Below are 27,359 nucleotides of genomic sequence, written 5' to 3'. Positions count from 1 at the left end.
ATCATTTAGTGATTTACCATTACTCGACCTCGATGAAGCATCAAATACTATTCGGAGTTTAGTGGTGCTACTCGCGTCTTTTATTACCGCGTGGTGCGGCATATAATATCCGTCATCACCGGGGTCTTTCGTCTTGGAAATATGCCCTAAAATCAAATACTCATCTATTACACGCGTGTATTCGTTTTTGAAAGCTGGATTTGCATCGAATTTGCGTTCCAATGACATTAAACGCTTAAGCGCAATTGTTCGTGTTTCGCCAATATGCGTCATTGTTGGGCGAAATGGCAAGCAAACTTTATAACGTCCTTGATTATCTCGAGACACATTCTTTACAAAATGTGTTTCGCATTCAATTTCTTCTTCAGTTTTCGGTTTAATTTCCGCGATCTCTTCGATCGTCCAAAATTTTGCTAATTGATTTTCTAAGTTTGTTACGAAAGACTCAAATTTTAAAGGAGCTTGCGATGACGCATCGCCAGCAATCACCCATCCCAAACGCGTTTTTTGTAGATATAAATCACGATCTTCTCTTAAATTAATCCGACCGATTGAAAATAAAGACAAGGTAGCTCCAGAACCAATTAATAAGTCAACTGCACATGGAAGGTGAAATTTAGGATCAGCTAACTTAATATTCGACGGAATCTTTATCGATCCGCGTGGTACAACCTCCGAAGGAATCAAATTTGCAATAGTTGGTATTACTAAACACGTCAATTTTTTAGAAAAATCATCATAAATAGATTGTATAATTATGTGCGCAATGCCTTTAGATTCAGTGTTTATGGCATTTATCGTACCGATCGGTAGTGTTTGCGGACTTATTTGTACCTTTAATCGTTTTGCAAAACGTTCGGAAATGAAATTGGCAGACGCGCATGTGTCTAATAGAGCTCGGCATAAAACGCGATTATTTTTACGATCGTGAATATAAACTGACGCGCTTGTTAATAATTGTGGCCGGGGAATGTATGAAGCCAATGCGAAATCCGCCACCGCAGTGCTCGATTTCTTGATTAGTCATTGATCTTTATCTTTAGTTGTTTCTACGATTGATGTACCCACTTTAGCCGTGTTCGCATATTTATCCCAATGCAAAAGCGTATTGTGTTTTTTCTGGCATATAGTGCAATTCAAAAATTTGCATGGACTATCACGGTGGGAACGTAAACAATTGTAGCAAACCTTTGCATTTTTTACTGTCTCAATGCGTTTAGGTATAGATAATTGTTTGAATGCATTACATAAATAAAGAGGATGTCGCTTAGTTTTACATATTATGCAATTGCGTGACGCATTTAATATGAATGTTTGATTCGACGAATGCAGTCGCTTCTTTTTCGCAATGGGCTCATGAATATTCCTTTCGGTGTCAGAAAATTTTGATCTTTCGCGTTTTGATACACAAACTGCCGATTTATATAAGAACTCATACATCTCATCTAACGTTGGAAATTCATCTCTCTTTAAAGTCACTTCCCACTTGTCTATAATACTCTTCGGTAATTTACTTTCAAGAACCCAGCAAACACCAAGTTACAGTTATATAATTGTTAGTTGTAATTTCCCACTCAACAATATAACTGTTATATAATACACGTGTTATATAACAATTATATTATTGAGTGGGAAATTACAACTAACAATTATATAACTGTAACTTGGTGTTTGCTGGGAATATGAACGATAATCTCATGTCCTACGTTCACTCCTAATGCTGCTAGTGATGCGAGATGTTGTTGCGCGTCGTCCGCCAATTTCGACAAACCGTTTGCAGTTTCTTTATCTAAGACGGGTAAATTCATAATCATCGAAAGATGTCGGGAAACTAAAATCCGTTTAACCTCATACGAGCGTTCTAATGATTCCCATGCCTTATTATAATTTATTCCGTCTATTTCAAGAATTTTTATTTTGTTCGCTGCATCTCCTATGAACGCTGATTTTAAGTAATGCAGCTTATCGATATCTGATAAATCTGTTTGACTGCCTATCATGCTGTGAAACGCGTTTCTGAAAGATAACCATCCTTCGAACTTTCCGTCGAAAGTAGTAGGCAAGGGCGCTTGAGGTAACTTAATTCGTAGTCTTTTATTAGACGCGCTAGTCTGCGCGATCGCTACCTGATTCTCGTCATTAGAAGCATTTCCGGCACTCGATGTGCTTGCAGCGCTTGATGAATTCGCGTTATTTAACATGGCATCAATTTTACCCGCGAGCGAATAAAAACGTTCCTGAATATTCGAGAATTCGATTTGATGTTCATCATTAGAATCCAAAATCGCAAGTTCATCGTTAAATTCTTCAAATGCATGATATAGTTGAGTTAAACGAGTAATTCTTAATTTTAACGTAGAATCATCCAAAGTGCCTTTGTCGAGGGTATTATATAAGCCAGTGATCTGTGATTTTAGAGACGTTCTTTTTTGCAATATAAATTTCGTTCTATCCGACATTGTAAATTGTAATTAATTGACTTACTCAAATCGGCAATACTTATCTTCCGTTAACGGCTGAATTTAGTTTCGTCCAGATGAATCGGTCACCCTGGTGTATGTGAATGTTGTCACCGTCAATCTTTCCTTGATCGATTCACTGGTAATTAACGCTTGAGTGAGGCGTACCTCACAGGAGGCACCAATGTTTTGTAGCAGTAAGAATAATTCAAATAATTCTTCACTGTGCTTTCGTATAATAAAATATTTATTATTACTGATATATATGACTTTGTGTACTGATACGAGCTAGCTGAGAGCTTAGAACAGAATAATAACTGAACGTGTTCGTTCGACCTCATATATATATAGCGTGATAGGATTTTTATGTCACGATTGGGGACAATATCCTCTTCTGATTGGCAGTTGTAAGTTGCTAGATCTACACCGCAACCAATAGAATCATAGACGGTGGAATAACATAAAAATATAAATAGTGCCGCTCAGACAAACAACTAGCTCGTGTTAAATCAGCGGATCTCTTTGATCCTCGTATTATCGTTTTTAATAAGTGAGTGGATGCGCGCAAGGGACGTATACGGCGATGAATCCTTATGCTACACCACAGTTATAAAAATATTAATTATACTATAGCTATAAGAATACTGCATAATTGAACAATGCATTGAACAAATAAGTGAAGAGATAAGAATAAAATAAGCAAAGGTTACCAGACACCCATCTTATCCGTCGGCTATCTTCTATAAACGAAAACGAGCTGCATATCAACTTCCAGCCAAACGATATTCCAACGTATCAAGAAGCCGATGTGACGATTAAAAATCTATGCGATACTCTCGAGGGCCTACTCCCCACCACAAGAGGACCAACGTACATCATTGCTCGTGAGACAGTTCTCTTCCAGCAGACTCACTGTTAGGTCATATTAAGTTCTACATACTATTTTTTTCTGCATTGTTCAGTTGAAAACACTGGGTTATTTGGTTTATATTTAGCAGTGTAATATCTGCATTATTAAGACGTATCTATAAGGCTTTGTTCCTAATTAAAATTAGGTAAGCTAATTTAATCTATATTATTTAATTTTATTCATATCCTTTTCATACGATAGATTGTTACCTCCTGTATCCCTAGTAAACCCGGTGAATGCAGGGTGACTAAAAAATAAGGATATTTCATATTTCGCGCTAATAGTCGATATTACAGAATTCTCTACACACGTCTAGTGACCAGACGTAACATAAAAATTGGTGGCAGCGGTGGGATTTGATAATGATCTATCGTTCAATAATTTTGTTTAATAATAATATTTCAGTGTAAGTACTATATTCCACTGTGTCGTGATTTGTGAATTTAAAATGTCGCACGGTACTCGCTCGCAGGGACCGGTGTCGACCGACGCCGAAATAGACATTAGGCAAAAACATCTCGATGAACGTGAAAAACAATTACGCGCACAGCATCAAGCTTTGCTACGCGAACGCGAGGAAATAGAAAAACGCGCAACTGAAGCTATTGACGCGAATTCACTTATGCAAGTGCTTTCTAAAATACAAAGTGAACTCTCTCAGTTACAAAAATTGCCGGAACAAATTAATATGTTAGAACAACGCGTGAACGAAACTTCAAGAGTCGCATCGGCCTACGAAGAATATCAAAGCATGCCGGCGCAGGACGAAGTGCCAGCATCATTTCCGATTTTAAAATTAAAGGATGTAGCTTCCAATATCCCTGCGTATGACGGTTATAAAATTTCGGTATTTCAATTTGCCCGTGCTTGTGAACGTGCTCGTGATCTATTATTCTCTGTACAGGAGCCTCAGTTAGTACAGTTTATTATTAATAAATTAGAGGGTGATGCGTACCAAGTTGTTGAAGGAAATATGTATACGCGTGTTGTCGATTTATTAGACAAACTAAAAGCTATTTTTGCACCGAATAAGTCAATTGCACAATATCGAGGTGAACTTGCTAATACTTACAAATTGCCGGCTGAAACAATTCTTAAATATGCGGGGAGAGTAAAAGATTTGAAATTTGCTATATTGGATGGAAATAGACGTCAGGGAAAAAGCATAAGCCGTACTTTCATAGAAGAAATAGATGGAGAAGTATTAGAAGCTTTTATTAATGGATTGCCGTCTAATATAATAACTCGTATGGAACACCGGCAAATAACCGATTTAGATGTAGCCATTGAGTGGGCCGTCAAAATTTCAAATAATTTAGAAGTAGAAAAATTACGCGAACGTCAATCTTCGCAGAAAACTGCTCCTTTACTACGCTCTGACATACAAAGTGTAGAATCACCGCACGCTAAACCATCAAAGTCAATTTTGAAAAATCCTAACACACTGATTCCGCGCCCTTGGATTAGACCACTAATTCCGGGTGTACCAGGTCCAAATTCTCCTGATGTGTGTCGATACTGTAAATTTCCGGGGCATAACGTATCGAACTGCAAAAAGCTAGCATACCGAAACTCTGTACAGAATCCGGAAAACTTAGAAAGCCGCCCGATAGCGAGCGCGGCCCGGGATACGGCTCATGTTACAGCGCATCCGATAAGTGTACAGGCAGAACCAATAATAAACGAAGGATGAATAATTCTGACGCAAATAATCAGGTCTCAAAATTTATTCCGGATGCAACAATAATGGTGGCAAACCCGGAGGCAGCCACTTTTTTGCCAAAAATAATACTAATTTGTAAAAATTTACAAGGATATTGCAAATTTATGATTGATTCAGGTTCTGCCATAAATATGATTAAGTCTAAAATCTTAAGAAACACTCCCATAGATTTAGATGATAGATTAATTTTAAGAGGCATTACTAAGGTTCCTGTTGAAACACAGGGAGCCGTAATTTTTGCAGTAAGATAACAAAGTTTCACGTAGTGCAGGATGAAGTACCCATCCCGAGCGATGGAATTCTTGGCTCTGAATTTTTAAAAAATAATAATGCTATCCTAAATTACGATAAAGAAAGTTTGATTATTGGAAACATGTCAATTCCATTTTATAACGAAGAGAAAATAATAGTACCAGCCCGAACTGTGTTACCAGTCTCTTTTAATATTACTAATCCTGAAAGAACGGAAGGATACGTACCGCGTTGTGAACCCGTTAAAGGATTATATCTTGGTGAGGCACTTGTTACTAATTCACAAGGCAAAGGGTATTTAAAAGTATATAACGTCACTGAGCGTGACTACACAATAATACTGAAGCCCATGCACTTGATAGATTACTATTCTACCAATTTAATTGACTGTGTCAATTCTACTAACTCCACTGATTTCTCTGAATTCACTGAATTAAGTGACCTCACTAAGCCTACTAATTCCACTGCGCTTTGCTATTTCAATAAATCAAACATTGAAGATACAATTCCAGCAATTGAACACCGTTATAATAAATTAAAAAATCTAACAAACTTGAGTCATTTAAATGAAGAAGAGAGGAGACATGTAGAAACAACATTAGAAAAGAATATAGACTGCTTTTTCTTACCAGGAGATAAATTAAAATTTTCTAATGTCACCAGTCATTCCATTCCTACCATTGACGACATTCCTATTCATGTTAAACAATATAGATACCCGCCAGTCCATAAAGAAGAAATAGATAAACAAGTGAAAAAATTACTGAAAGATAACGTTATTCAACCTTCCTCTTCCCCATATAATGCACCTCTTTGGATTGTGCCTAAGAAATCGATCGGAGAAAAAAAAAAAATAGAGAATGGTAATTGACTTTAGGAAGTTAAATGAAAAAACTATCGGGGATGCATACCCCCTTCCAAATATAGTAGAGATCTTGGATCAGTTAGGAAGTGCTAAATATTTTTCCATATTTGATCTAGCACAGGGCTTTCATCAAATTCCAATGAATCCGAATGACAGAGCTAAGACAGCGTTTTCCACCCCGTATGGGCATTACGAATATTTAAGAATGCCATTCGGTCTAAAAAACGCACCAGCCACGTTCCAAAGACTTATGGACAGTGTGCTGGTGGGTTTACAAGGAAACGAAGTATTTGTCTATCTAGACGATATTGTTGTGTATGCCAGATCCTTGGAGGAACATAGAATAAAAATTGAAAAATTAATGCAAAGACTAAGAGAAGCTAACTTACAGCTTCAACCCGAGAAATGCCAATTTTTGAGACACGAAGTTGTATATTTAGGCCATGTGATCAGTTCAATGGGGGTTAAACCAGATCCAGACAAAATCATAGCAGTAAAAAACTTTCCTATACCAAAAAATCAGAAAAATATAAAACAGTTCTTGGGCCTAGCTGGGTACTACCGTAGGTTTATTAAAGATTTCTCGAAACTTGCCAAACCTTTAACCGATTTATTAAAAAAAGATATACCTTTTACATGGACTCCCTTACAGGAAAAGGCTTTCACTATCTTACGAGACGAACTTTGTAAAGAACCTATTCTCCAATACCCAAATTTTAACAAATCTTTTATCCTCACAGTAGATGCTTGTGGATATGCTATTGGTGGTGTGTTAAGTCAAGGATCCATTGGAAAAGATCTGCCGATAACATACATTTCCAGAATCTTAAACAGCGCGGAGAGGAATTACTCGACTATAGGGCTTGTTCGTTTTAACTGCACTGGGGCAGCTCTGGGTCTGCTCTAAACAAGATAATACAGGACAAACTATTTATCTGTCCTGTATTATCCTGTGTAGAGCAGACCCAGAGCAGCCCCAGTGTAGCTAAAACGAACAAGCCCATAGAGAAGGAGTGCCTTGCAATTGTCTATTGTGTAACCTAATTCAGGGACTATTTATACGGACGGCATTTTACAATCCTAACGGACCACAAACCTTTGGTTTGGCTGCATTCCATAAAGGACCCAAGCTCTCGGCTATGGAAATGGAGATTAAAACTATCCGAGTATGAGTTTGAGATAAATTATAAAAAAGGGAAAACTAATACTGTCGCTGATGCTTTATCCAGAAACCCGCCAAATGCTATGATATTTCCTTTAAATGAATCGCTTTCTTTTCATCAAACTGCTATACAATCTTCTAGGCCTCCTATAGCTTCTAAATACGATAATACTGCTCTATTACCAATTACTAACCAAACATCTTCTTTAGCTTCTTTAGCTATAGAAAATCCAATGGAAAATGCCTTACCGATATATCCAATAACCATTAACGAACTCCCGTCGTTCCCTTCTGATCTTCCACACTCAGACATTGAAATGAACTCGGATGATGAGCAATCGACAAGTACGGAACCCGACTCTGTTGATAATGATGACGATGAACAACTTTTAAGGATAAGAGAGACTCGCGACTCTTTGTTAATGCAGAAAGATAATCATATCATTTTTGTAAATTTAGACGGTACACCTTTCGATAAGGGTTCTAAAGACTATCAAAAAGCACAAATAAACTTCCGCAATATAGTAATCTATCTATCGGGAGAGCCCGCGTAACCGACATAGGTAACAAAATTTTAGTAGCCCTCGCGGTCAAAGCAAATAAACACATCCAAATTGAACGTGACGAAATAATAAATTGCATGAGATCTTTAACTGACGTAATTCAAGAACTACAAATAACCTCTGTTAGTATAGCACAAACAGACTTTTATGACAACATACCATGGGTTTTTGTGTATAGAAATTTAAAAAGATTTTTACTCGATCAGCCAATAACATTAACAATCTGCAAATCCTTGATACGTTTTCCTGAGATAAACGAGAGGGAAAATTTAATATATGAGAAACATACAACCAAAGTAGGAGGACATAAAGGCGTGAATAAAACTTATAATAGACTCCGTCAGAATTTTTATTGGCCTACAATGAAACAGGACATACAAACCTATATTCAAAATTGCCGAAATTGCCAAATCAAAAAATTAACCAGAGTTAAGACTAAACAGCCCATGTTGATAACCGACACTCCGGGAGCCGCATTCGATAAGATTTCAATGGATATTATGGGTCCTTTGCCTACTACACAAAATAATAATTCATACATACTAACCATACAGGATCTTTTAACAAAATATTCAGTAGCCTCACCCTTGATGAGGGCAGATTCCATTTCAATAGCTGAAGCATTTGTAAAAAATTTTATTTGCATCTATGGGGCCCCGCGAGCATTATTAACCGATCAGGCTCCTACCTTTTTTACTTCTTTAATGAAAGCAATCGCTTCACATTTCAAAATTAGACAGTGCCGTACCACCGCTTACCATCCTCAGTCGAATGGTTCGATCGAAAAATCACACCACGTGTTAACAGAATACTTAAAAATGTATACTAACAATAATAATGAATGGGACGAACATTTAATGACAGCTATGTTTGCTTATAACACCTCTGTGCATGAAGGAACTAACTATACACCATACGCTTTGGTCTTTGGACATATCCCTAGGGTACCTTCCTCTACCACTATTTTAGAAGAATATATGGAATTACCTTATCAAGATTACTTGATCAATCTTTTTAATACTTTAAAATCATCTCAAGAAATAGCCAGAGGAAATCTAATAAAATCAAAAGAAAAAAGTAAAAAATATTACGATCAAAAAGTAAATGTCCAAAAATTCAAGATTAATGATAAGGTTTATTTATTAAAAAAACCCATGAAGGGCAAATTTTCTGATCAATATTCGGGACCCTACGAGATCATTGAAATGTTATCTATGAACAATGTAAGAATTAACTTTAAAGGAAAACATCGCGTGGTACATGTTAATAAACTAAAGTTATCCAAATCTGCGCATACAATTGAACCGGGATGAAGGAAAGTGATAATTAATCATGACTTAAGTTGTAAACACAGCCCAGATTCTCGGATCTACGTATAATAAGAATATAGAAACGCGTTATAATGATATCATTAGTTAACCATTTAAAATCATTAATTATTAATTGTTACCAATTCATTGTATTAATTAAAATATTTTACTCACAGGCAAGTTTCGCCATCCTACTGACTTCAACCTTGCTCTCTGGTACGAATGCCATTATTGCATACGATTGCGGAGGAACCTACCTCAACGTAACCACAATTTCTTTACTAAGATCAGGTGAATGCGATTTGAATATAAACACACCGATAACTACGACTTCATATATACAATTACTACAATTAGCCAGCTACACACACACCGAAGTTATACAATGTAAAGTTGAGATCATGCGAACCATATACCACTGCGGCATGCACTCTCATATTGCAGCTGTGCATAATGGATACGCCAGTTACTTACAAGAAACATCACGCAGTAGATGCGTTCAAATGCATAGGGAAGGGCTTCTCAGGATAGGAGAATCAGATATTATAGACGGATTAAAACCTAATAATACTTACTATCGTAGTGTCACTATCGCAGGAAAGATAAAAGTAGACGGAACTTGTAAGGGCGTTCAATACTCAGACTATTACGGTACCTGGGATGATGTAATAGTTCAAGCCACAGTAAAAATATTGTTAAAAACCGCTTATGTATCAGTAAAACTAAACGCAGGAAAAATAATACTAAAATCTGGCACAATTTGCGATTTGAGCGAAGAAACCTGTGTAGACTCGGATGATGGATATACGTTTTGGCAAAGCATGCCAATAACAGCTTGCGGGTTTGAAGCATATGATGTTTTATTTGAAGGGACTGCTACCAAGTTTCAAGGGTTGTTAGGCGCACAACACACTATTATATTCACTTTAGAGACACAAGACACGACTTTTGCTCTTACACAAACACGTAAACATACTACTTGCGGATACACATTACTTGGAACAGAACATCCCAAACTGTTCATCTTCGAGACTGAGAAAGGAAACATCTTTAAGGGCGGTATTCATAGTCCGTTCTTATATTCAAGATCGTCTTAAGCACGAACTTATATTCGCTCTCTTCGTCAGACACAATCTATGTGTGACGAAGAGAGCGAATATAAGTCCGTGCTTAAGACGATTTTAAATATAAGAACGGACTATGAATACCGCCCTAAGACAATGTCAAAGACTGCCGTAACAAATTTGGACATGTTCACCTATGTAAACTCAAAATTTGTGTATGTGGAGAGGCATATCAAAAATCAGATAACCTCTCTTTACCAGGACATAATATTGCAAAAATGTGAACTGGAGAAACAGGTAATTCAAAATACCTTATCTTTAGCAACAATATTACCTGATGAGTTTGCATTCAGGCTTATGAAGATGCCTGGCTATATGGCAGTCACAGCTGGAGAGGCGATCCATGTAATTAAATGTATACCTATTGAAGTAACTGTCCGAAAATCAAACACTTGTCATACAGAACTACCGATCACTTTTAAAAACATTTCATTATACATGACTCCAAAATCACGAATCATTACTAAACATCATACACTTAGAGACTGCAACTCCCTTCTTCCAATACTTTACAATATTGACGAAAACTGGATACAGCTAAACCCAACACCTGCTATGACAACACCGCCACAAAAAATTAAACCATTAACAAAACTCTCTTGGAAATACTTGGCACCCAAATCTTTGGCTACTAGCGGTATTTATTCTCAACAAGACTTAGAAGAATTAAGAGATCATATTATGTTCCCCGCTGAAAAAAGCGCTGTTTTACATACCATCGCTCGAGGCTTTACAGGACAATCAATCCCTTCCGATACCGTTTCTTTACAAAATTTGTTAGATGAAAATTCCTTGAATAAAATTTACAATAATACTTTGTCAAAAATATGGAACGGATTTACTACTTTTGGCGCTGCAACGGCCGGAATATTTGGAATATTTATAATAATCAGGTTAATCAAAATAATATTCGATACTCTAATTCATGGTTATGCACTACATGCAGCATACGGATGTAGTCTGCATTTACTAGCAGCTATTTGGAGCTCTTTCACACACTTGTTATTATATCTCGCTAACAAAAAACAGAACCAATCAGAACCAAAGCAAGAAACACATGTAAACGAGAGCGCTGCGAATGAAACCACACACAATACGCCAACGATAATAAATGCACAACCAACAGAAACACACGCACAACTTACACAAGCCGTACCCATAGTCTATTCGTTTCGAGATTTACGGGCTAAATTAGATGGAAGTGAACAAATCCCTTAGTAAAGTACTATCGGTATTTGTTACTTAAGGGGGGTGGTGTGATGTCCCGACAATGGTAAAATTCAAAAAACAGAACATTATAAAAGAGATCTGTACAAGTCCATCTAAAATTCATCCAAAGAGCAAGATTGAAGTTATGATTAGTGTTAACTGTATTATTAGTTATAAAAATATTAATTATACTATAGCTATAAGAATACTGCATAATTGAACAATGCATTGAACAAATAAGTGAAGAGATAAGAATAAAATAAGCAAAGGTTACCAGACACCCATCTTATCCGTCGGCTATCTTCTATAAACGAAAACGAGCTGCATATCAACTTCCAGCCAAACGATATTCCAACGTATCAAGAAGCTGATGTGACGATTAAAAATCTATGCGATACTCTCGAGGGCCTACTCCCCACCACAAGAGGACCAACGTACATCATTGTTCGTGAGACAGTTCTCTTCCAGCAGACTCACTGTTAGGTCATATTAAGTTCTACATACTATTTTTTTCTGCATTGTTCAGTTGAAAACACTGAGTTATTTGGTTTATATTTAGCAGTGTAATATCTGCATTATTAAGACGTATCTATAAGGCTTTGTTCCTAATTAAAATTAGGTAAGCTAATTTAATCTATATTATTTAATTTTATTCATATCCTTTTCATACGATAGATTGTTACCTCCTGTATCCCTAGTAAACCCGGTGAATGCAGGGTGACTAAAAAATAAGGAGACATTTCATATTTTGCGCTAATAGTCGATATTACAGAATTCTCTACACACGTCTAGTGACCAGACGTAACAATAGCATGAATACGGAAAGCTTACGGTATTTCGGTAAACCAATCGTGGTCAATTAAACTAGAAACGATTCTATTAGCGTTTTCGATTATACAGGATTTGAACGACCCAGGGTTGATCAATCACTATTTTACTATAAATGCAAGTCTTTCATTGGTGGAGAGGTTGCAATGACGTCATTAACCAACCCTGGGTCGTTCAAATCCTGTATAATCGAAAACGCTATATGATACATTGAAACAAACAAGGTCTCTCAATATATTGACCACTCTGTGGTATACGTATGTATCGATATATATTTGCGTATACAATCAAAGTGAGTCATTTAATGCAAAAATAAAATGTTTATATAATTTACAACGATTTTTTTGTATCATACGTCATCAAATGCATCACGACAATGATTAACATAAATGGAAAGAAAATATAACTTTTAACGAAACAATTTATAATAATATAAAAGAGCTACTGTGCTCTGGCAGATATTGACAAGATTGACGGATCTGTTAAGTTGTTGAAGAATAAAATACGAGATGACTTTTCTTTCTTCACAATGCACAGGATATTAAATCTTTATATATCTATTTTGAAAGCTACTATTGAAGCAAGTAAAGTATGATATAGCATTAAAAGAGAGATAAAAATATTATTAGGACCTTGAATAAGTTCTCGCTGTTTTTTTTGTTAAAAAAAAACATTAATTTAAAATATAAGTAAATTATTAACAACAAGCTACAGAGCCCAAGCTGGATTTTCGTGCTTAATTTATTAATATATTATAACAAAAGTTTAGGTCAATCTAGACGTTTCGACCATCTGGTTGTGGTCATCTTCAGTAGTTAGTTATTATAAAATTCGGAACATATTAATAAACAATCGTTACTTATAAAACTAATTCGGATATTACAATATTACGGCTTTACGATATTACGATATTACGGCTTATTTGACAGAGTTGTAAAGTTAACACACCCACAATATTGGCACAAGAACATCGAGGAAATGATTTCCCTACTTTTAATTAACGGCTATCCATTGGAATTAATTTTTAATAGTATTAACGAAAGACTTAAAAAATTTAGCAATAATTGTAGTAATAAAAACAAAAATAGCAATGATAAAACGGGTTATTTTACGATACCATATATAAAAGAAACTTTTGATAAATTCACACGGAACATGAAAAAATACAATCATCATTTAGCCTTTTCGTGTAACAATAAACTTAATAGGTTTATAAAAACAGGGAAAGACATTATTGAATCCATGAGCCAATGTGATGTAGTATATAAGGTAACGTGTCATGATTGCGAGGTTAGTTATGTGGGACAAACAAAGAGAAAATTGAAAACTAGAATTAAAGAACACAAGTCGGATATAAATAAAAGAACGGGATCCCCTTCTGTCATTTCTTGTCATAGATTAGAAAAAAACCATGAAATGGATTGGGAGAATGTAGAAATATTAGACAAGGAAATGTCTTATAGCAAAAGGCTTATTTCCGAGATGTTGCACATAAAACGGCAAAAAACGAGTCTCAATAAGCAGAACGATACTGAGTTACTGCCAAACTTGTATTTGCCAGTTCTCAATTTGTTTACTGCTTAAAGATCACTCACTCTCCCACCACGAATCTCCTTCACATACGAGTTCTCTAATATATCCTCTATTATATTCAACTAGTTTGCCATGTCCACTCAAACGACACGGACCTCCAATATCATTTTTAGCAAACTGACTCGTTACACCGAATAGTTTTGGTTCTTAGTTTTTTAAAATAAGAAAGTTTACACGAAAACACAACATGACGGTACTGCTATGCATTGAGGTAAGAATATTTTTAGTAATTTTAATAAATAACAAGTAATATAAAGATAAAAGTAGACATTGGTTCATGCTGGTTTTAGAATAATTGCAATCAACCACAATTCAAATCTTAAAAAGGACATCGTGTATGTTTAATGTAAAACATGATTTCCTTCCTGATGATCTTAAGATTGGTGTTATTAGAAGAGGCATGACTTTCAAGATGTGTTGTCCTTCTAAACAATTTTTAAATGTAACGAATATAAGAAGATTGTAATATCCGAATTAGTTTTATAAGTAACGATTGTTTATTAATATGTTCCGAATTTTATAATAACTAACTACTGAAGATGACCACAACCAGATGGTCGAAACGTCTAGATTGACCTAAACTTTTGTTATAATATATTAATAAATTAAGCACGAAAATCCAGCTTGGGCTCTGTAGCTTGTTGTTAATAATTTATTTGAATAATTTGAGCCAATATTATATTTTTAATTTATTTTAAAATATAAGGCTTACAATAACTTTACTCAAAGTATTGTCCATCATTAGAGACCACTTTCTCCCATCTTTCTGGCAGTAATTGAATCCCCCGTCGAAAAAACGATTCATCTTTTGACGCAATCCATGAATCGACCCATTTTTCGGTTTCTTCGAAAGAATAGAAGCGCTGCTCGCTCAAACCATGCGCCATCGACCGAAACAAGTGGTAATCCGAGGGGGCTATGTCCGGTGAATACGGCGGGTGAGGTAGAACTTCCCATTGAAGCGTTTCCAGGTAAGTTTTGACTGGTTTTGCCACATGTGGCCGAGCATTGTCATGTAACAAAATGACTTTGTCGTGTCTCTGCCCGTATAGTGGCCGCTTTTCTTTTAGAGCTCGACTCAAACGCATTATCTGAAGTCGATAGCGAGCTCCCGTGATAGTTTCATTAGGTTTAAGCAGCTCATAATAAATTACGCCCTGCTGATCCCACCAAATGCAGAGCAGAAGTTTCGAACCATGGATATTCGGCTTTGCCGACGATGTTGATGCATGGCCGGGCTTACCCCACGATTTTCTACGCTTAGGATTATCGTAGTGTATCCACTTTTCATTTCCAGTGATGATACGGTGCAGAAAACCTTTTCTTTTATGCCGTTGAAGCAGCAATTCACACATGAGAAAACGTCGTTCAACGTCTCTCGGCTTCAACTCATACGGCACCCAATGTCCTTGCTTTTGGATCATTCCTAACGCTTTTAAACGTTTTGAAACTGTTGACGCATCTACTTGCAATGTTTTCCCGAGCTCTACTAGCGTCTGACATGGATCTAGATCAAGCAATGCCTCCAATTCTTCGTCTTCAAACTTTGTCGGTGCTCCAGAACGTTCTTTATCTTCAAGGTCAAAGTCATTATTTTTAAAGCGCCTAAACCAGTCTCTGCATGTCGTATTCGACAGAGCATTGTCACCATATGTTTCAACAAGAATTCTGTGTGCTTCAGCTGCAGATTTCTTTTGAATAAAGCAGTGCAATAAAATTCCCCGCAAAAACACTTTATTTGGCACAAAAGTAGACATTTTCGCAATAGGTAATTAAACACGCGTGGTTGACACTGTGGTAAACTGTATCTACTAGAATTTGAGGTTACATATAGTACTACTTAGCTGATGCGTTTCCGTAAGAAATTCCATGCACAGAGTGCCGCTACGCCATCTTTTAAGAAACAGCGAGAACTTATTCAAGGACCTAATATTAAAATAAATGATGTGAAAGGCTCAAGTGATTAACAAAATCAAATAAAAATTAAAAGGAGCGTAAATAGCCACAATGCAAGTTCTTCGTGCAAAAGTTACTGTATTCTCATTTAAAAGTAATTACAAACGTTTCTGCCTGACATCAGGCCTTCCTCAGTGTACAATATTAACAAAAGAATCACACGCAGTAATTATAAAACTAAAAAGATGTGGATGGTATTTTTCAAATCTATTTCGCAGATATATTGTTCGGATTATTAAAATAAAATGTTAATATTGTGATAAAGACATGTTACAAGCAAACATCTATCCAGAAGGAACGAGATGGAATGAATTGAAACTTATCAGTCAAAAGTTAAAATGTTAATGATAAAAATATTATTAATTTCTTTAATTTCTCAATCAATTTTCTCCAAAAAACGAAGCCTCTCGTGTAACAAAATTTTCTTCGGTACTTCGAGTTATTATTTTATCTCATATAAAATTATTGTATTATCAGTAACGGACCATTATTACCAGTAACCATTTCATTACCAGGACCATTTCATATATTGTAACCATCAGGTAATCACAATAATAAAACGCGTTCATATACCTGCTGTGCGACAGACGTTGATGAGATTGACAGATATGTCATGGACGGTGACGGATGCTCGATATCTGTGATTGACACACAATCGCACGTATTGTTGTAATAATGTCATTTATTCTCAGCAATGAAGCCGCGGCTCAGTAAGTGTGTTATTTAATAAAAAAAAGATTTTGCAAATATATTTATATATTAATCATTCTTATAAAAGCTAAAATGAAAACGCTGAGAATCTTGTCGAAAGAATTTTATGCGTCACTTGATAACATTATCGTGTTTAACTTCATTAAGAGTTTGAAAACTTTACTAATTTCACTTTAAAACAATGGATTATAGTCTTTTCAAGTGGACTTGTGAAATTGATCTTTCTGAGTTAAGATCGCGCGATAACTGCCGCCGACTTGTTTGTTCGCAAGAAATGAAATACGTTCAAAATTTGGCACGCTTCCACGATAGCTTTTAAGCAGGCATTTTCATCATATAGCGATTCTGCGAAACTGCTAGTGCAGTATTATATTCTACATTATTGATTATCAATACATATATACAGTATATTTGGGTCAAGTATTAACATTTAATTATGTTTTTCGCAAGAGATATCGAAAAATTTGTTTTCCTTTTTTTTTATTAGTTATGTGGAAACATATTACTGTTGTTAAAAGTTTAACATGTTTAAAAGTTGGAAATCTTTTCAATATTTCATTTTCTATATTTTTAGATTGCAAATTTTTTATTTTTACTGCGAAATGCGCGGAAATATCGTCGTGATGCAGAATCCACGACGACACGACTTAATTGGCACATTACAGATTAAAAGTAATCCATCATCGTTTTCTCATTTCTGAGAAATACTCGAGATCGAGACTCTTGATTAATTTTTCAGCCATTGATCTTTCCATTTCTGATTGCAGCACCGACGAAAGCGAAAAATCAAGTTCTTTCGGATGAAGATAGCACACTTCTCGACGATAATGATGGCGATGTTTCGACGGAGGAGCCGTTTCTCAAAAAGTGCATCGTAGATGGAAATGCTTATTCTCACAGCCAAACGGTAAGGATCAATAAAATATATTAGCAATCCCAAGAAGGAAGATTCGTTTCTAGAATTTTTGCTACAGCATATAATCAAAGGACAAAACAAAGAAACCATTATTTTTAAATCTTAATTATTGATCAGAAATATTAATTGTGTAATTAATTAATTATTTAATAAAAAATATATATATAATAAAAAATAAGGATTTATTAAAAATATGACGTTTTCGTAAAATTTAAATGCACGATTATAAATATAGCATTAAATGCTTTTACTTAAAGAAAACTTTTTTATGTACCTTATGCTTTAATTATATTCGTTCAAAATCAAACATACTAAATCAGCTTGGAGGAATTTTTCGACACGCATTATTTTTTTTTTTTTTTTTTTTTTTTAGATATCATCTTACGACTCGAATTCGCATTGCATGTGCGTTGCCGGCGAAGTTTACTGCTGGTGGCAGGATTATAATTCGAGTACCGCTTCATCGCTTGATATGTCTTCCCTACAATCGACTACGATGAAGAGCAATTATACTTCATCCCTAGAAATGAGTATAAATATTGCGAACGGCTTCGAAGCTTCCAGAGATTCTAAATTGTCGGTCGGCCAACAAGAACACGTAGAAATTAACACCACTTTGTCGACTACAATGCCTCCTGTGGCAATTTGCCTCGTGATGGGTATCAATTCCTTTTAATTATCTTAATATTTTAATACATCTCTAATCTGTTTATTATTTCATATTTTATCTCAAAAAATATGATAAAGTACAAAATATTTTAGAAAGTTCTTCACAAAACGAGGTTTAAGATAACATATCTTGACAGTTTCGACATTGGTTACAAAAATGTAGAAAAAAATTAAGATAATCTCAATGTCATTTTAAAGAGTCAATCAAAAGATAAATCAATATCACTTCTTATAGTTTCTTTCAAACTCTACAATTTTTGCTTAATTTTTTTTCAAAAAATGCAGCATTCTTTCAGAGAAATAGCTTTAAAATTAAAATAAATCATATCTGGCATACTATGTATATACGTCTCTGAGATTTCTATGCGGGATTTGTATATATATCATGGGACTTGAATTATAGGAAGAGAGTATCGACAGGGTGAGACTTTACCGCACTCGACTGGAAACTGCGTCGAATGCAGCTGCGGCTCTGAAGGACGCGTCGAATGTTCGCCGAAGGATTGCGTAGCGCTACGGCCGGAAATATTAGTGGCACCTGATATACCTGAAGCACTCGATAGCGATTTTGAGGTTTTCAATCTGGCGCGGGATCGAGGTATCGACGAGAGTTTTTAAAACATCTCATAACGAGTTGTCTGCCAAACCACGCAAATTTGCTTGCCTTTGAATACTGCGATATCGTAAACGTTGCAGAAAGGCCAAACAATAAGAAGTCATTTAATTGAATACGATTTTAAAAAAGAATAGATAATACTGATTCCTGATAAGAAAGATCTTCTCAGTGAACCGAATGATAATAATATTGAATTATAATTCATTGATTATCGAATAAGTGAAACCCATTCCTATATTTTATTTCTATACTCGTAAAAAGTATAACATTTATCTTAAATTTAATTTTATATTTAAATAATAAATCAATTTAAATGTGAGATTATATTTATATATAATATTTAAACTTGATGGGTTTCGATAAATAATGATTGCTTTTTTTTTATTTTTATTCTATAGAAGAATAGCACCTTTTTCTCGATTGAGGACGTGCCTTCAACTTCTCGTCTTACGTGACAAACGTATTCAATCAAAACGGCATTGAAGGCATAGTTCTCGAGCGAATAATGTCTGGCTAGATCTTTTCTATAAAACCCTCAACGAGTGAGAACAACCAAAGGGCCTATTCGGCTAAACATTTTTTTACGTAAATAACCCCATTAATAGCTTGTTACTAGAACTAGTAGACTGGATATGTTCTACATAGAAGTTCCTTGATAATTTAATATTTGCTTATCTATTTTATCTATTGTAAAAAGAAGAGAAGGTATAATATTTTTTAAATGCCGTGTAAATATTGTATGTCAACACTTTTTGACATGTGTTTTATTTGAATTCAATTCGCAATCAGCAGTTTGCGATAGAAGAATCGTATTTGCACGGATTCGAAGAATGTTTGTGTAGATGACGGCCTATGATCTATGAATTAATTACGTGTGCAAATACATACACATCGATCCAAGTCTATAAATTGGTACCGATGAAAAATAATAATAGAATTTCGTTATTACACCGATCTGCAAAACTAGATTTTTTCCCCGTTTAGAAAAGAAGAGTGGTTTTTTCGCAGTTTTTGTATGCTAAATGCAACTCAGGCCTCAAAAAGTGTGTGCTACATCAGGATTTTGAAAAAATAAAAAAAAATATGCCAAAAATAACTATTTAGATCTTAATTATAATACTATATAAATAAACTTAAAACAATTTTTTTAATGTGACGAAATAAAATCCATTTGAAAAGGAAAAATTAGTATCAGTTATCCAGATATTTTTTTCGGAATATCAATAATGCAAAAATCGCTATTTTTGGCACATTTTTTTTTTTTATTTGTTCAATATTCTGATGTGATGCATTTTGAAGATTCAGATTTCGTGCATAAAAATGATGGAAAACTGTTCTTTTTTTTTAAACAACAGACCACTGCAGGGCATGTTATTAGTCGATCACAATAACCCAACTTACGAGACTTAATAATACTCTTTGTCATATCTCTACCATATCGTAATCAATATCCAATCAAGTATTCTAGCCGAGATTATATACATCTCGCATAATGCATTTAAAGATATAAAATTATATAACTATATTATAGATTCTTATATACAACATATAACATAATATGTGGGCTGAGTTTAAGAATGGATTCAGAACTCAAAAGTAATAAAATAAGTGCATATAAATATACAACTCTGATTTCGCCTGCTTTCCGAATTACAGCGAGATTTGTGTTCCTATAAGATTTTTAGGATTTTAAATTCATGAGCAATTTTCAAATATATATAAATGGATAGATGCTATTGTTTAGTCCGCTCGCTTTTTAGAATTAAACTCATTAAATTTTACCTTGTGATGTACTGAATCGCCTTCCAGATTTGCAGCAATCTTTGACAAGTAAACAGAAAAATTGAAGCAAGAACAATTAAAGCCTCTCAATAATGCACTTTAGGCTTACAATTTCAAAGCTCATAATAAAAAATTTACATTATTGTTTTTCAGTGCTTAATCTATTCTTGCAGTGAATCCTATATTATGTTATATTACAAATAGATAGCATAGACATATTTAAATACGATCAAATGATGCCAATGAGTAATAAAAAGTTCTAGTAATAATAACACAATTCAAAAAGGAACTAACGGAAAAAGTAATCATTTTCTGAAAGATCGCAGTGATCCCTAAAATATAAAAAAGAATTTTATCACTGTCTCGAATCATTTCCAAAATAACAGCATATAATATCTTACGTGGACCATTCTGTCTATATATACATATGTCTACACAACATAACTCTCATACACAAAAAAAATACACAAAGCCTATTACAACAAATCATATATTATATACATGTATTATACAAGGTAAATTAATAATTATTAGCATCTTTTCTTGGAAACTATGAAAGTTACAAAACAAATTTCTCTATAGAGAATTGTAGAGAAGAGTCTATCATCTTGTAAGTAAAGTGTCATTTTTGAAATTTAATGAAATAAAGTTGATCTTCAAATTTCCGAAACAACTCTACGAAAAAAATTAATCATATGATGGCCCCTTTTCTCAATTCTCCTTAGAAAATAATTTTTGTAATTCTCAGTTTCCAAGACATCAAAGGTGCTAATTATTAATTTATATAAACCCATATAAACCCCACCCAAGGAACTAAACATTAAGAGGTAACGTTGCATTTAACCTGCGTGAAACAATAATACGAAATTATAATTTATTATAATGAAATTGCAATTCTCTATAAGTAGATCACGATGTTTATTTTTATAGCCATTCTTTCAGCGTTCAATTTTGTAAATTCTCTCTAGCTAATTTCAAAGACTGTATGTATTCTATTTCCTGCGATTTGCGAAGCAGCCACACTGTTCAGGTATCATCTTTGTATAGACAAGAACGACAGCAATTTATAAGCGACTTTGTTAAACAAATATGAAGTGTATTTGCAGAATATTTTGTCACATCAAAGAATTATTTTTTTAACATGAAGTAATCGTATTGAAATAAGTTTTTAACGTCGTTCTTCGTGTCCCTCTTCATAGCGAACCACACTATATGAGAAAGTGATGACAGGGCTGTAGTTGTATACTTTTACCCTGACAACAGCGACAAGAAATCGATTTATAGATAGTCACGTAAATAGGTAATCTCCAATGTGATATATATACACTCCGAAGATAATTTTGTCTAACAGTTTACAATTTTAGATCGGGGGAGTTTGACCTTTTGTCAGAACTAATGGAATGTCTGATTACTGTTCATTTCGATATAAGTACGGAAGACAGAAGTAATACGAATGAAATAATGTTTATTACATTCATTCTTAACAATCGAGAAAAGAAATAAAGAAACAAAGATTATAGATTTCGCGATCGTTCGCCTCAATCAATTTAATTTCAAATTATTTTTTTGTAAATGTGACTTCAACGAAATTCTGCTTGTGACAAAAACGAACTTTTCAAGAAAAACATTTCAAAGTTTGACGATATTGATTATTCTAATTTTCGAATTTAGATTATTCTTAGTAATATTAATTTATTAAAAATAACCACGGCCATTCGTGGAACAGTTTATAGTTTAATTTAGCTTCATGTTTGTTTTATAATAAATTCAATACACAAGCTAAATTTTACATTTTATTTCTTCAAAAATAACAAAGTCTTCTCCTTTCTCGATTTCTATCGTATTTTTAAGCATTTTAAAATTAATTTTAATGAAAAATAAACAGTTTAGATATTGGAACTCTTGGTCAAAATTTAAACACAAAAGTTTTGTCACAAGTCAAATTTCTTTGGAGTGGATCACAAATGAAAAGTAATTTAAAAGAAATGAAAAAAACTTCTGTGAGATTGGAAAGCTATTCCTTGCATTCAGAAATTGAATTAAAAAACTATAGAAAAATTGATTGTTCTAAAGGTGATTGTAATTCTTCATGCAATATATATGTTTTAAGTTCTTGATTGTCCTTTGCATTAGACAAAATTGATAATTAGGAATAAAATACAAAAAATTTTTAATTTATTAATTTTTTGCATTGGAAAGTATCAATTTAATCTACTCGTTTCTTCAATGATCATACTTATTTAATCTTTACTAACGACTTCTGTCTCGCTTGACTTTTAATTGCAGTTTCTTCTGCAGTATGTCTGAAAAATAACAAAATTAATTTTCCTTTAATTTTTTATAATACTTGTACTAATCTATTAAAAGAAATATAAATAGCACTTTTACAAGAAATTAAAACAAATTAATTTTGTTTTTATGGAACTATAATTGAACAACGTGACAGATCGTTAATAAAAGTTTTAAAAAATCCTGTCATTTTTTAAATGTACTATGTATGAGCGGAGTAATTGATAATTGATAATGTACGTTAGATTGTTATGAGGAAAAATTGATAGCAACAAAAATTGCACAGTAATGGAAATGATATTTTTAAATATCCCTATGTACAAGGATTAGTTGTGTGAAGTTAGTTATAAAATACCTTTCAATATCCATTAACGATCCATATTTATCGGATCAATCATGATAGAGTATTTCTCGTTTGAGGATTTCTAGATTTTTTAGTACGACAAAAATGTTAAATTTTTTGTAAAACAAAAGTGGCACATCATTACGGGACCATCTCGATGAAAATAAGCGGATCATCCATTATCCCTTTTGTTCACATTTGGATGATTATCTTGTATGTCTTCCAATCATCTCACGCGCAATTGTATCTATATTGTATTCCTTGGGATTACATGTCTTTACGGAAACATTGCCCTAATAAAGAAAGATTTCTGAATGATATATAGATATTTGTATTTTATTCTGCACAATGCTTCTTATGCTATTGATGTTTTGTGATAAGGCTTTTCATTATCTCTGAAGCTTTATTGTGTCAAGTTTTCCCTCTATAAGATGAAATGATTATAATGTCAATTACAAAATATGAAAAATTTTTTTATATGCCATAGGTGCTCGATTGGCTTATCAACGGTTACAGTTATTAATCTAATAATAAAAATTGTCAATTATCTATTATATTATTAATTAACTTCTTTCTTAGTATTTTTGTTATTTTGGTTTAAGCCTTCTTCCTTATTTCTTCTATGATTATCCCTTTTCTTTATCTGAAAATCATATAATAGATAAACCAATTTAGCTTTGATAAAGTTCACATAAACCATATCATTTTTCATAAATTTGCATCTTTTCAAAATTTGTTTTTTCATACAATGTCTTAATAAAATAGATTCAATTTTAAAGATTATATATCTTCAATGAGCAATAATAGTCTATGCAAATTCTTTTATTGTCTCAGAATACAATTTTTTAATTTTATTCTCAAAAATTCCTAAATTAAACCTAAAAATATAGCTATAAAGAATTTTTTCAATCAAAATATTTACCTTCTGTTTGTAAATGTTTCAGTTGTTGATAAATTTTTGACAATCTCATTTCCTCACAACGCAATTTCTTTTCAAGAAGATTTATTTGTTGTTGTAGTTTTTCTTCTATTTCAGATGGTTGTAATCGTTCTGGTGACATTTCTGTAGCAATATCCTAATATTTGAAAATATTAAATAAGTAAATAGATATTAATAAAATAAAAAAATTATTTATAAAAATTTACAAACTTTAGTTTCAGAAATGACTTGTATAGCTTTATCAACTTGAGAAGTAGCTTGTATTTTTTTCCTTGTAGTAGATAGCAATGATACATGTGTTGAAGGTATTTCTTGCTCTTGAATACTACATTGATGATGATTATTATCCTCACTAAAATCCTTCAAAAAATCACATTCTGGAGTTGAATCTTCATCTACATTTGTTTCCTGTTAAAAAACAACAAAACACTGCTTACTACATTTCTATAAAATAAAATACTATTTATTTTCAATTTACTCACAACATTGTCAAGAAATGGAAATACAGGTATTGCCCCTTCTTTTAACACTCGCTTATTTCCAACATATATATACTGTGATTCTTCAAAATGTTGACTACATATTCTGGAATTTTTTGTAATTTTTCGGTTCTTGTTGTATGGTATAACCTCAAACCATTTCTTTAATAAATTTTCATCTTTCAATGGAAATCTAAAAAATCAAAACAAAAATATATTAAAAGCCGCATTTAAAAATTATTCAAGGTGTAGATAGGTTGTTATATTATTTAAATCATTTAGATTAACAAAAAATAAATTTATCTTATACTTACTTAAAAAATGATATATCATCATATGGGTTCCAATTGCTTTTGCATCCGTAAACATAACAACTCATTTTTAAGTTACAAGATTTTCTATTATATTAACTTTTATCAAACTTTTTATAAAAATTATATTAGAACGCAGAGTACTCTCCAATTCTTTCTTATAAATATACAAACCAGAAGAGAGAAAGAGATCGGAATTATCTTGAAAAAAAAGAGAAATTAAAGAGCCACCATACCGTGTATCCAGGAAGTGCGGTGAGGAAGCCAGCATCAGGCCGGCGTCACATAGAACCCGTAATCCGTAATCCGCACCGAAAGTCCGCAAAAGTTACTAGGGATTGCGTCCGTAACGTTACGTGTGTTTTTTCTCCTTGTGTCCCATGGAGCCGTAAATACACACGTAACGGTATTACTATTTTTTATTTAACAGATTATAATTGTTTATTTGTATTTTATTCATAAGAAAACTACAGAATATATTATAATTTTAACAAACATTTTAATTAAATCGTCAAATTTAGTTAAATAAATAAAATTAAAAAAAGCATTACTAGTAATAACTAGTAACTTTTAGTAACTTTTACGGAAATTTCATGGAATTACGGCTCCATGGGACACAAGGAGATAAAACACACGTAACGTTACGGACGCAATCCCTAGTAACTTTTGCGGACTTTCGGTGCGGATTACGGATTACGGGTTCTATGTGAGGCCGGCGTCACATAGAACCCGTAATCCGTAATCCGCACCGGAAGTCCGCAAAAGTTACTAGGGATTGCGTCCGTAACGTTACGTGTGTTTTTTCTCCTTGTGTCCCATGGAGCCGTAAATACACACGTAACGGTATTACTATTTTTTATTTAACAAATTATAATTGTTTATTTGTATTTTATTCATAAGAAAACTACAGAATATATTATAATTTTAACAAAAATTTTAATTAAATCGTCAAATTTAGTTAAATAAATAAAATTAAAAAAAGCATTACTAGTAATAACTAGTAACTTTTAGTAACTTTTACGGAAATTTCATGGAATTACGGCTCCATGGGACACAAGGAGATAAAACACACGTAACGTTACGGACGCAATCCCTAGTAACTTTTGCGGACTTTCGGTGCGGATTACGGATTACGGGTTCTATGTGACGCCGGCCTGACGCCGGCCTCAGGGTGCCGTCACATACAGCCCGTAATCCGTAATCCGCACCAAAAGTCCGCAAAAGTTACTAGGTATTTCGTCCGTAACGTTACGTGTGTTTTTATCTCCTTGTGTTCCATGGAGCCGTAAATACAGTCGTAACGGTAGTACTATTTTTTATTTGACAAATTATAATTATTTATTTGTATTTTATTTATAAGAAAACTACGGAATATATTATAATTTTAACAAAAGTTTTAATTAAATCGTCAAATTTAGTTAAATAAATAAAATTAGAAAAAGCATTACTAGTAATAACTAGTAACTTGTAGTAACTTTTACGAAAATTTCATGGAATTACGGCTCCATGGGACACAAGAAGATAAAAACACACGTAACGTTACGGACGAAATACCTAGTAACTTTTGCGGACTTCCGGTGCGGATTACGGATTACGGGCTGTATGTGACGGCACCCTCAGGCTGGCGTCACATAGAACCCGTAATCCGTAATCCGCACCGGAAGTCCGCAAAAGTTACTAGGGATTGCGTCCGTAACGTTACGTATGTTTTTTCTCCTTGTGTCCCATGGAGCCGTAAATACACACGTAACGGTATTACTATTTTTTATTTAACAAATTATAATTGTTTATTTGTATTTTATTCATAAGAAAACTACAGAATATATTATAATTTTAACAAAAATTTTAATTAAATCGTCAAATTTAGTTAAATAAATAAAATTAAAAAAAGCATTACTAGTAATAACTAGTAACTTTTAGTAACTTTTACGGAAATTTCATGGAATTACGGCTCCATGGGACACAAGGAGATAAAACACACGTAACGTTACGGACGCAATCCCTAGTAACTTTTGCAAACTTTCGGTGCGGATTACGGATTACGGATTCTATGTGACGCCGGCCTCAGACTACTAAAAATGCACCATACAACATGCAGCATTTCTAATAATTTACTAAATTGTTTGCGAATTGTTGCAACAATTTGCATAGTCTGATGCTAGCTTTAGGCTTTCTGATTGGTTCACAGCATCTGAAAACAACTTAAGCCGATCTTGAATGGCCTAGTTTACACCGATTGTTTAGTACGCGTACCAAATACTAATAGCGTTTTCGATTATACAGGATTTGAACGACCCAGGGTTGATCAATCACTATTTTACTATAAATGCAAGTCTTTCATTGGTGGAG

At 33.7% G+C, this 27,359-nt stretch overlaps 3 protein-coding genes across 3 annotated transcripts in view; 2 read left to right on the top strand and 1 right to left on the bottom strand.

Moving 5' to 3' along the window:
- LOC105667484 (uncharacterized) overlaps positions 1 to 23,600 on the top strand; it is a 32,850-nt gene extending 9,250 nt beyond the window's left edge. The window contains exons 2-4 of the mRNA XM_067347548.1: positions 17,433 to 17,572; positions 17,955 to 18,240; positions 18,654 to 23,600. Of these exons, the coding sequence (XP_067203649.1) occupies positions 17,433 to 17,572; positions 17,955 to 18,240; positions 18,654 to 18,868 (641 nt within the window). The 3' untranslated portion in view covers positions 18,869 to 23,600. The remainder of the gene's footprint in view (positions 1 to 17,432; positions 17,573 to 17,954; positions 18,241 to 18,653) is intronic.
- LOC136997111 (uncharacterized) lies at positions 10,366 to 12,196 on the top strand. The gene has a single exon (XM_067347422.1). It carries the CDS (start codon positions 10,381 to 10,383, stop codon positions 11,584 to 11,586), a length of 1,206 nt encoding a protein of 401 aa, XP_067203523.1. The 5' UTR covers positions 10,366 to 10,380; the 3' UTR covers positions 11,587 to 12,196.
- On the bottom strand, positions 23,596 to 25,305 carry LOC105667529 (THAP domain-containing protein 1-like). Its single transcript, XM_012359366.2, has 5 exons — positions 25,014 to 25,305; positions 24,703 to 24,892; positions 24,431 to 24,628; positions 24,203 to 24,356; positions 23,596 to 23,923 (listed from the first exon to the last, which is right to left on the bottom strand). Exons 1-5 carry the CDS (start codon positions 25,076 to 25,078, stop codon positions 23,907 to 23,909), a joined length of 624 nt encoding a protein of 207 aa, XP_012214789.1. The 5' UTR covers positions 25,079 to 25,305; the 3' UTR covers positions 23,596 to 23,906.
- Positions 25,306 to 27,359: the final 2,054 nt, after the last annotated feature.

Source organism: Linepithema humile, chromosome 1 (genome assembly GCF_040581485.1).
Source record: "Linepithema humile isolate Giens D197 chromosome 1, Lhum_UNIL_v1.0, whole genome shotgun sequence".
NCBI lineage: Eukaryota > Metazoa > Arthropoda > Insecta > Hymenoptera > Formicidae > Linepithema > Linepithema humile.
Note: the sequence above shows the minus strand (reverse complement) of the source record. Positions and strands in the feature narration are given on the sequence as shown.

Excerpts from the sequence above, each read along its gene's own strand:
- LOC136997111 (XM_067347422.1), top strand. The coding sequence starts at position 10,381 with ATGTGTGACGAAGAGAGCGAATATAAGTCCGTGCTTAAGACGATTTTA.
- LOC105667529 (XM_012359366.2), bottom strand. The coding sequence starts at position 25,078 with ATGAGTTGTTATGTTTACGGATGCAAAAGCAATTGGAACCCATATGAT. Across the intron at positions 24,893-25,013 it reads GATGATATATCATTTTTTAA|ATTTCCATTGAAAGATGAAA; the intron begins GTAAGTATAAGA and ends TTGATTTTTTAG. Across the intron at positions 24,357-24,430 it reads AAGTCATTTCTGAAACTAAA|GATATTGCTACAGAAATGTC; the intron begins GTTTGTAAATTT and ends TTCAAATATTAG.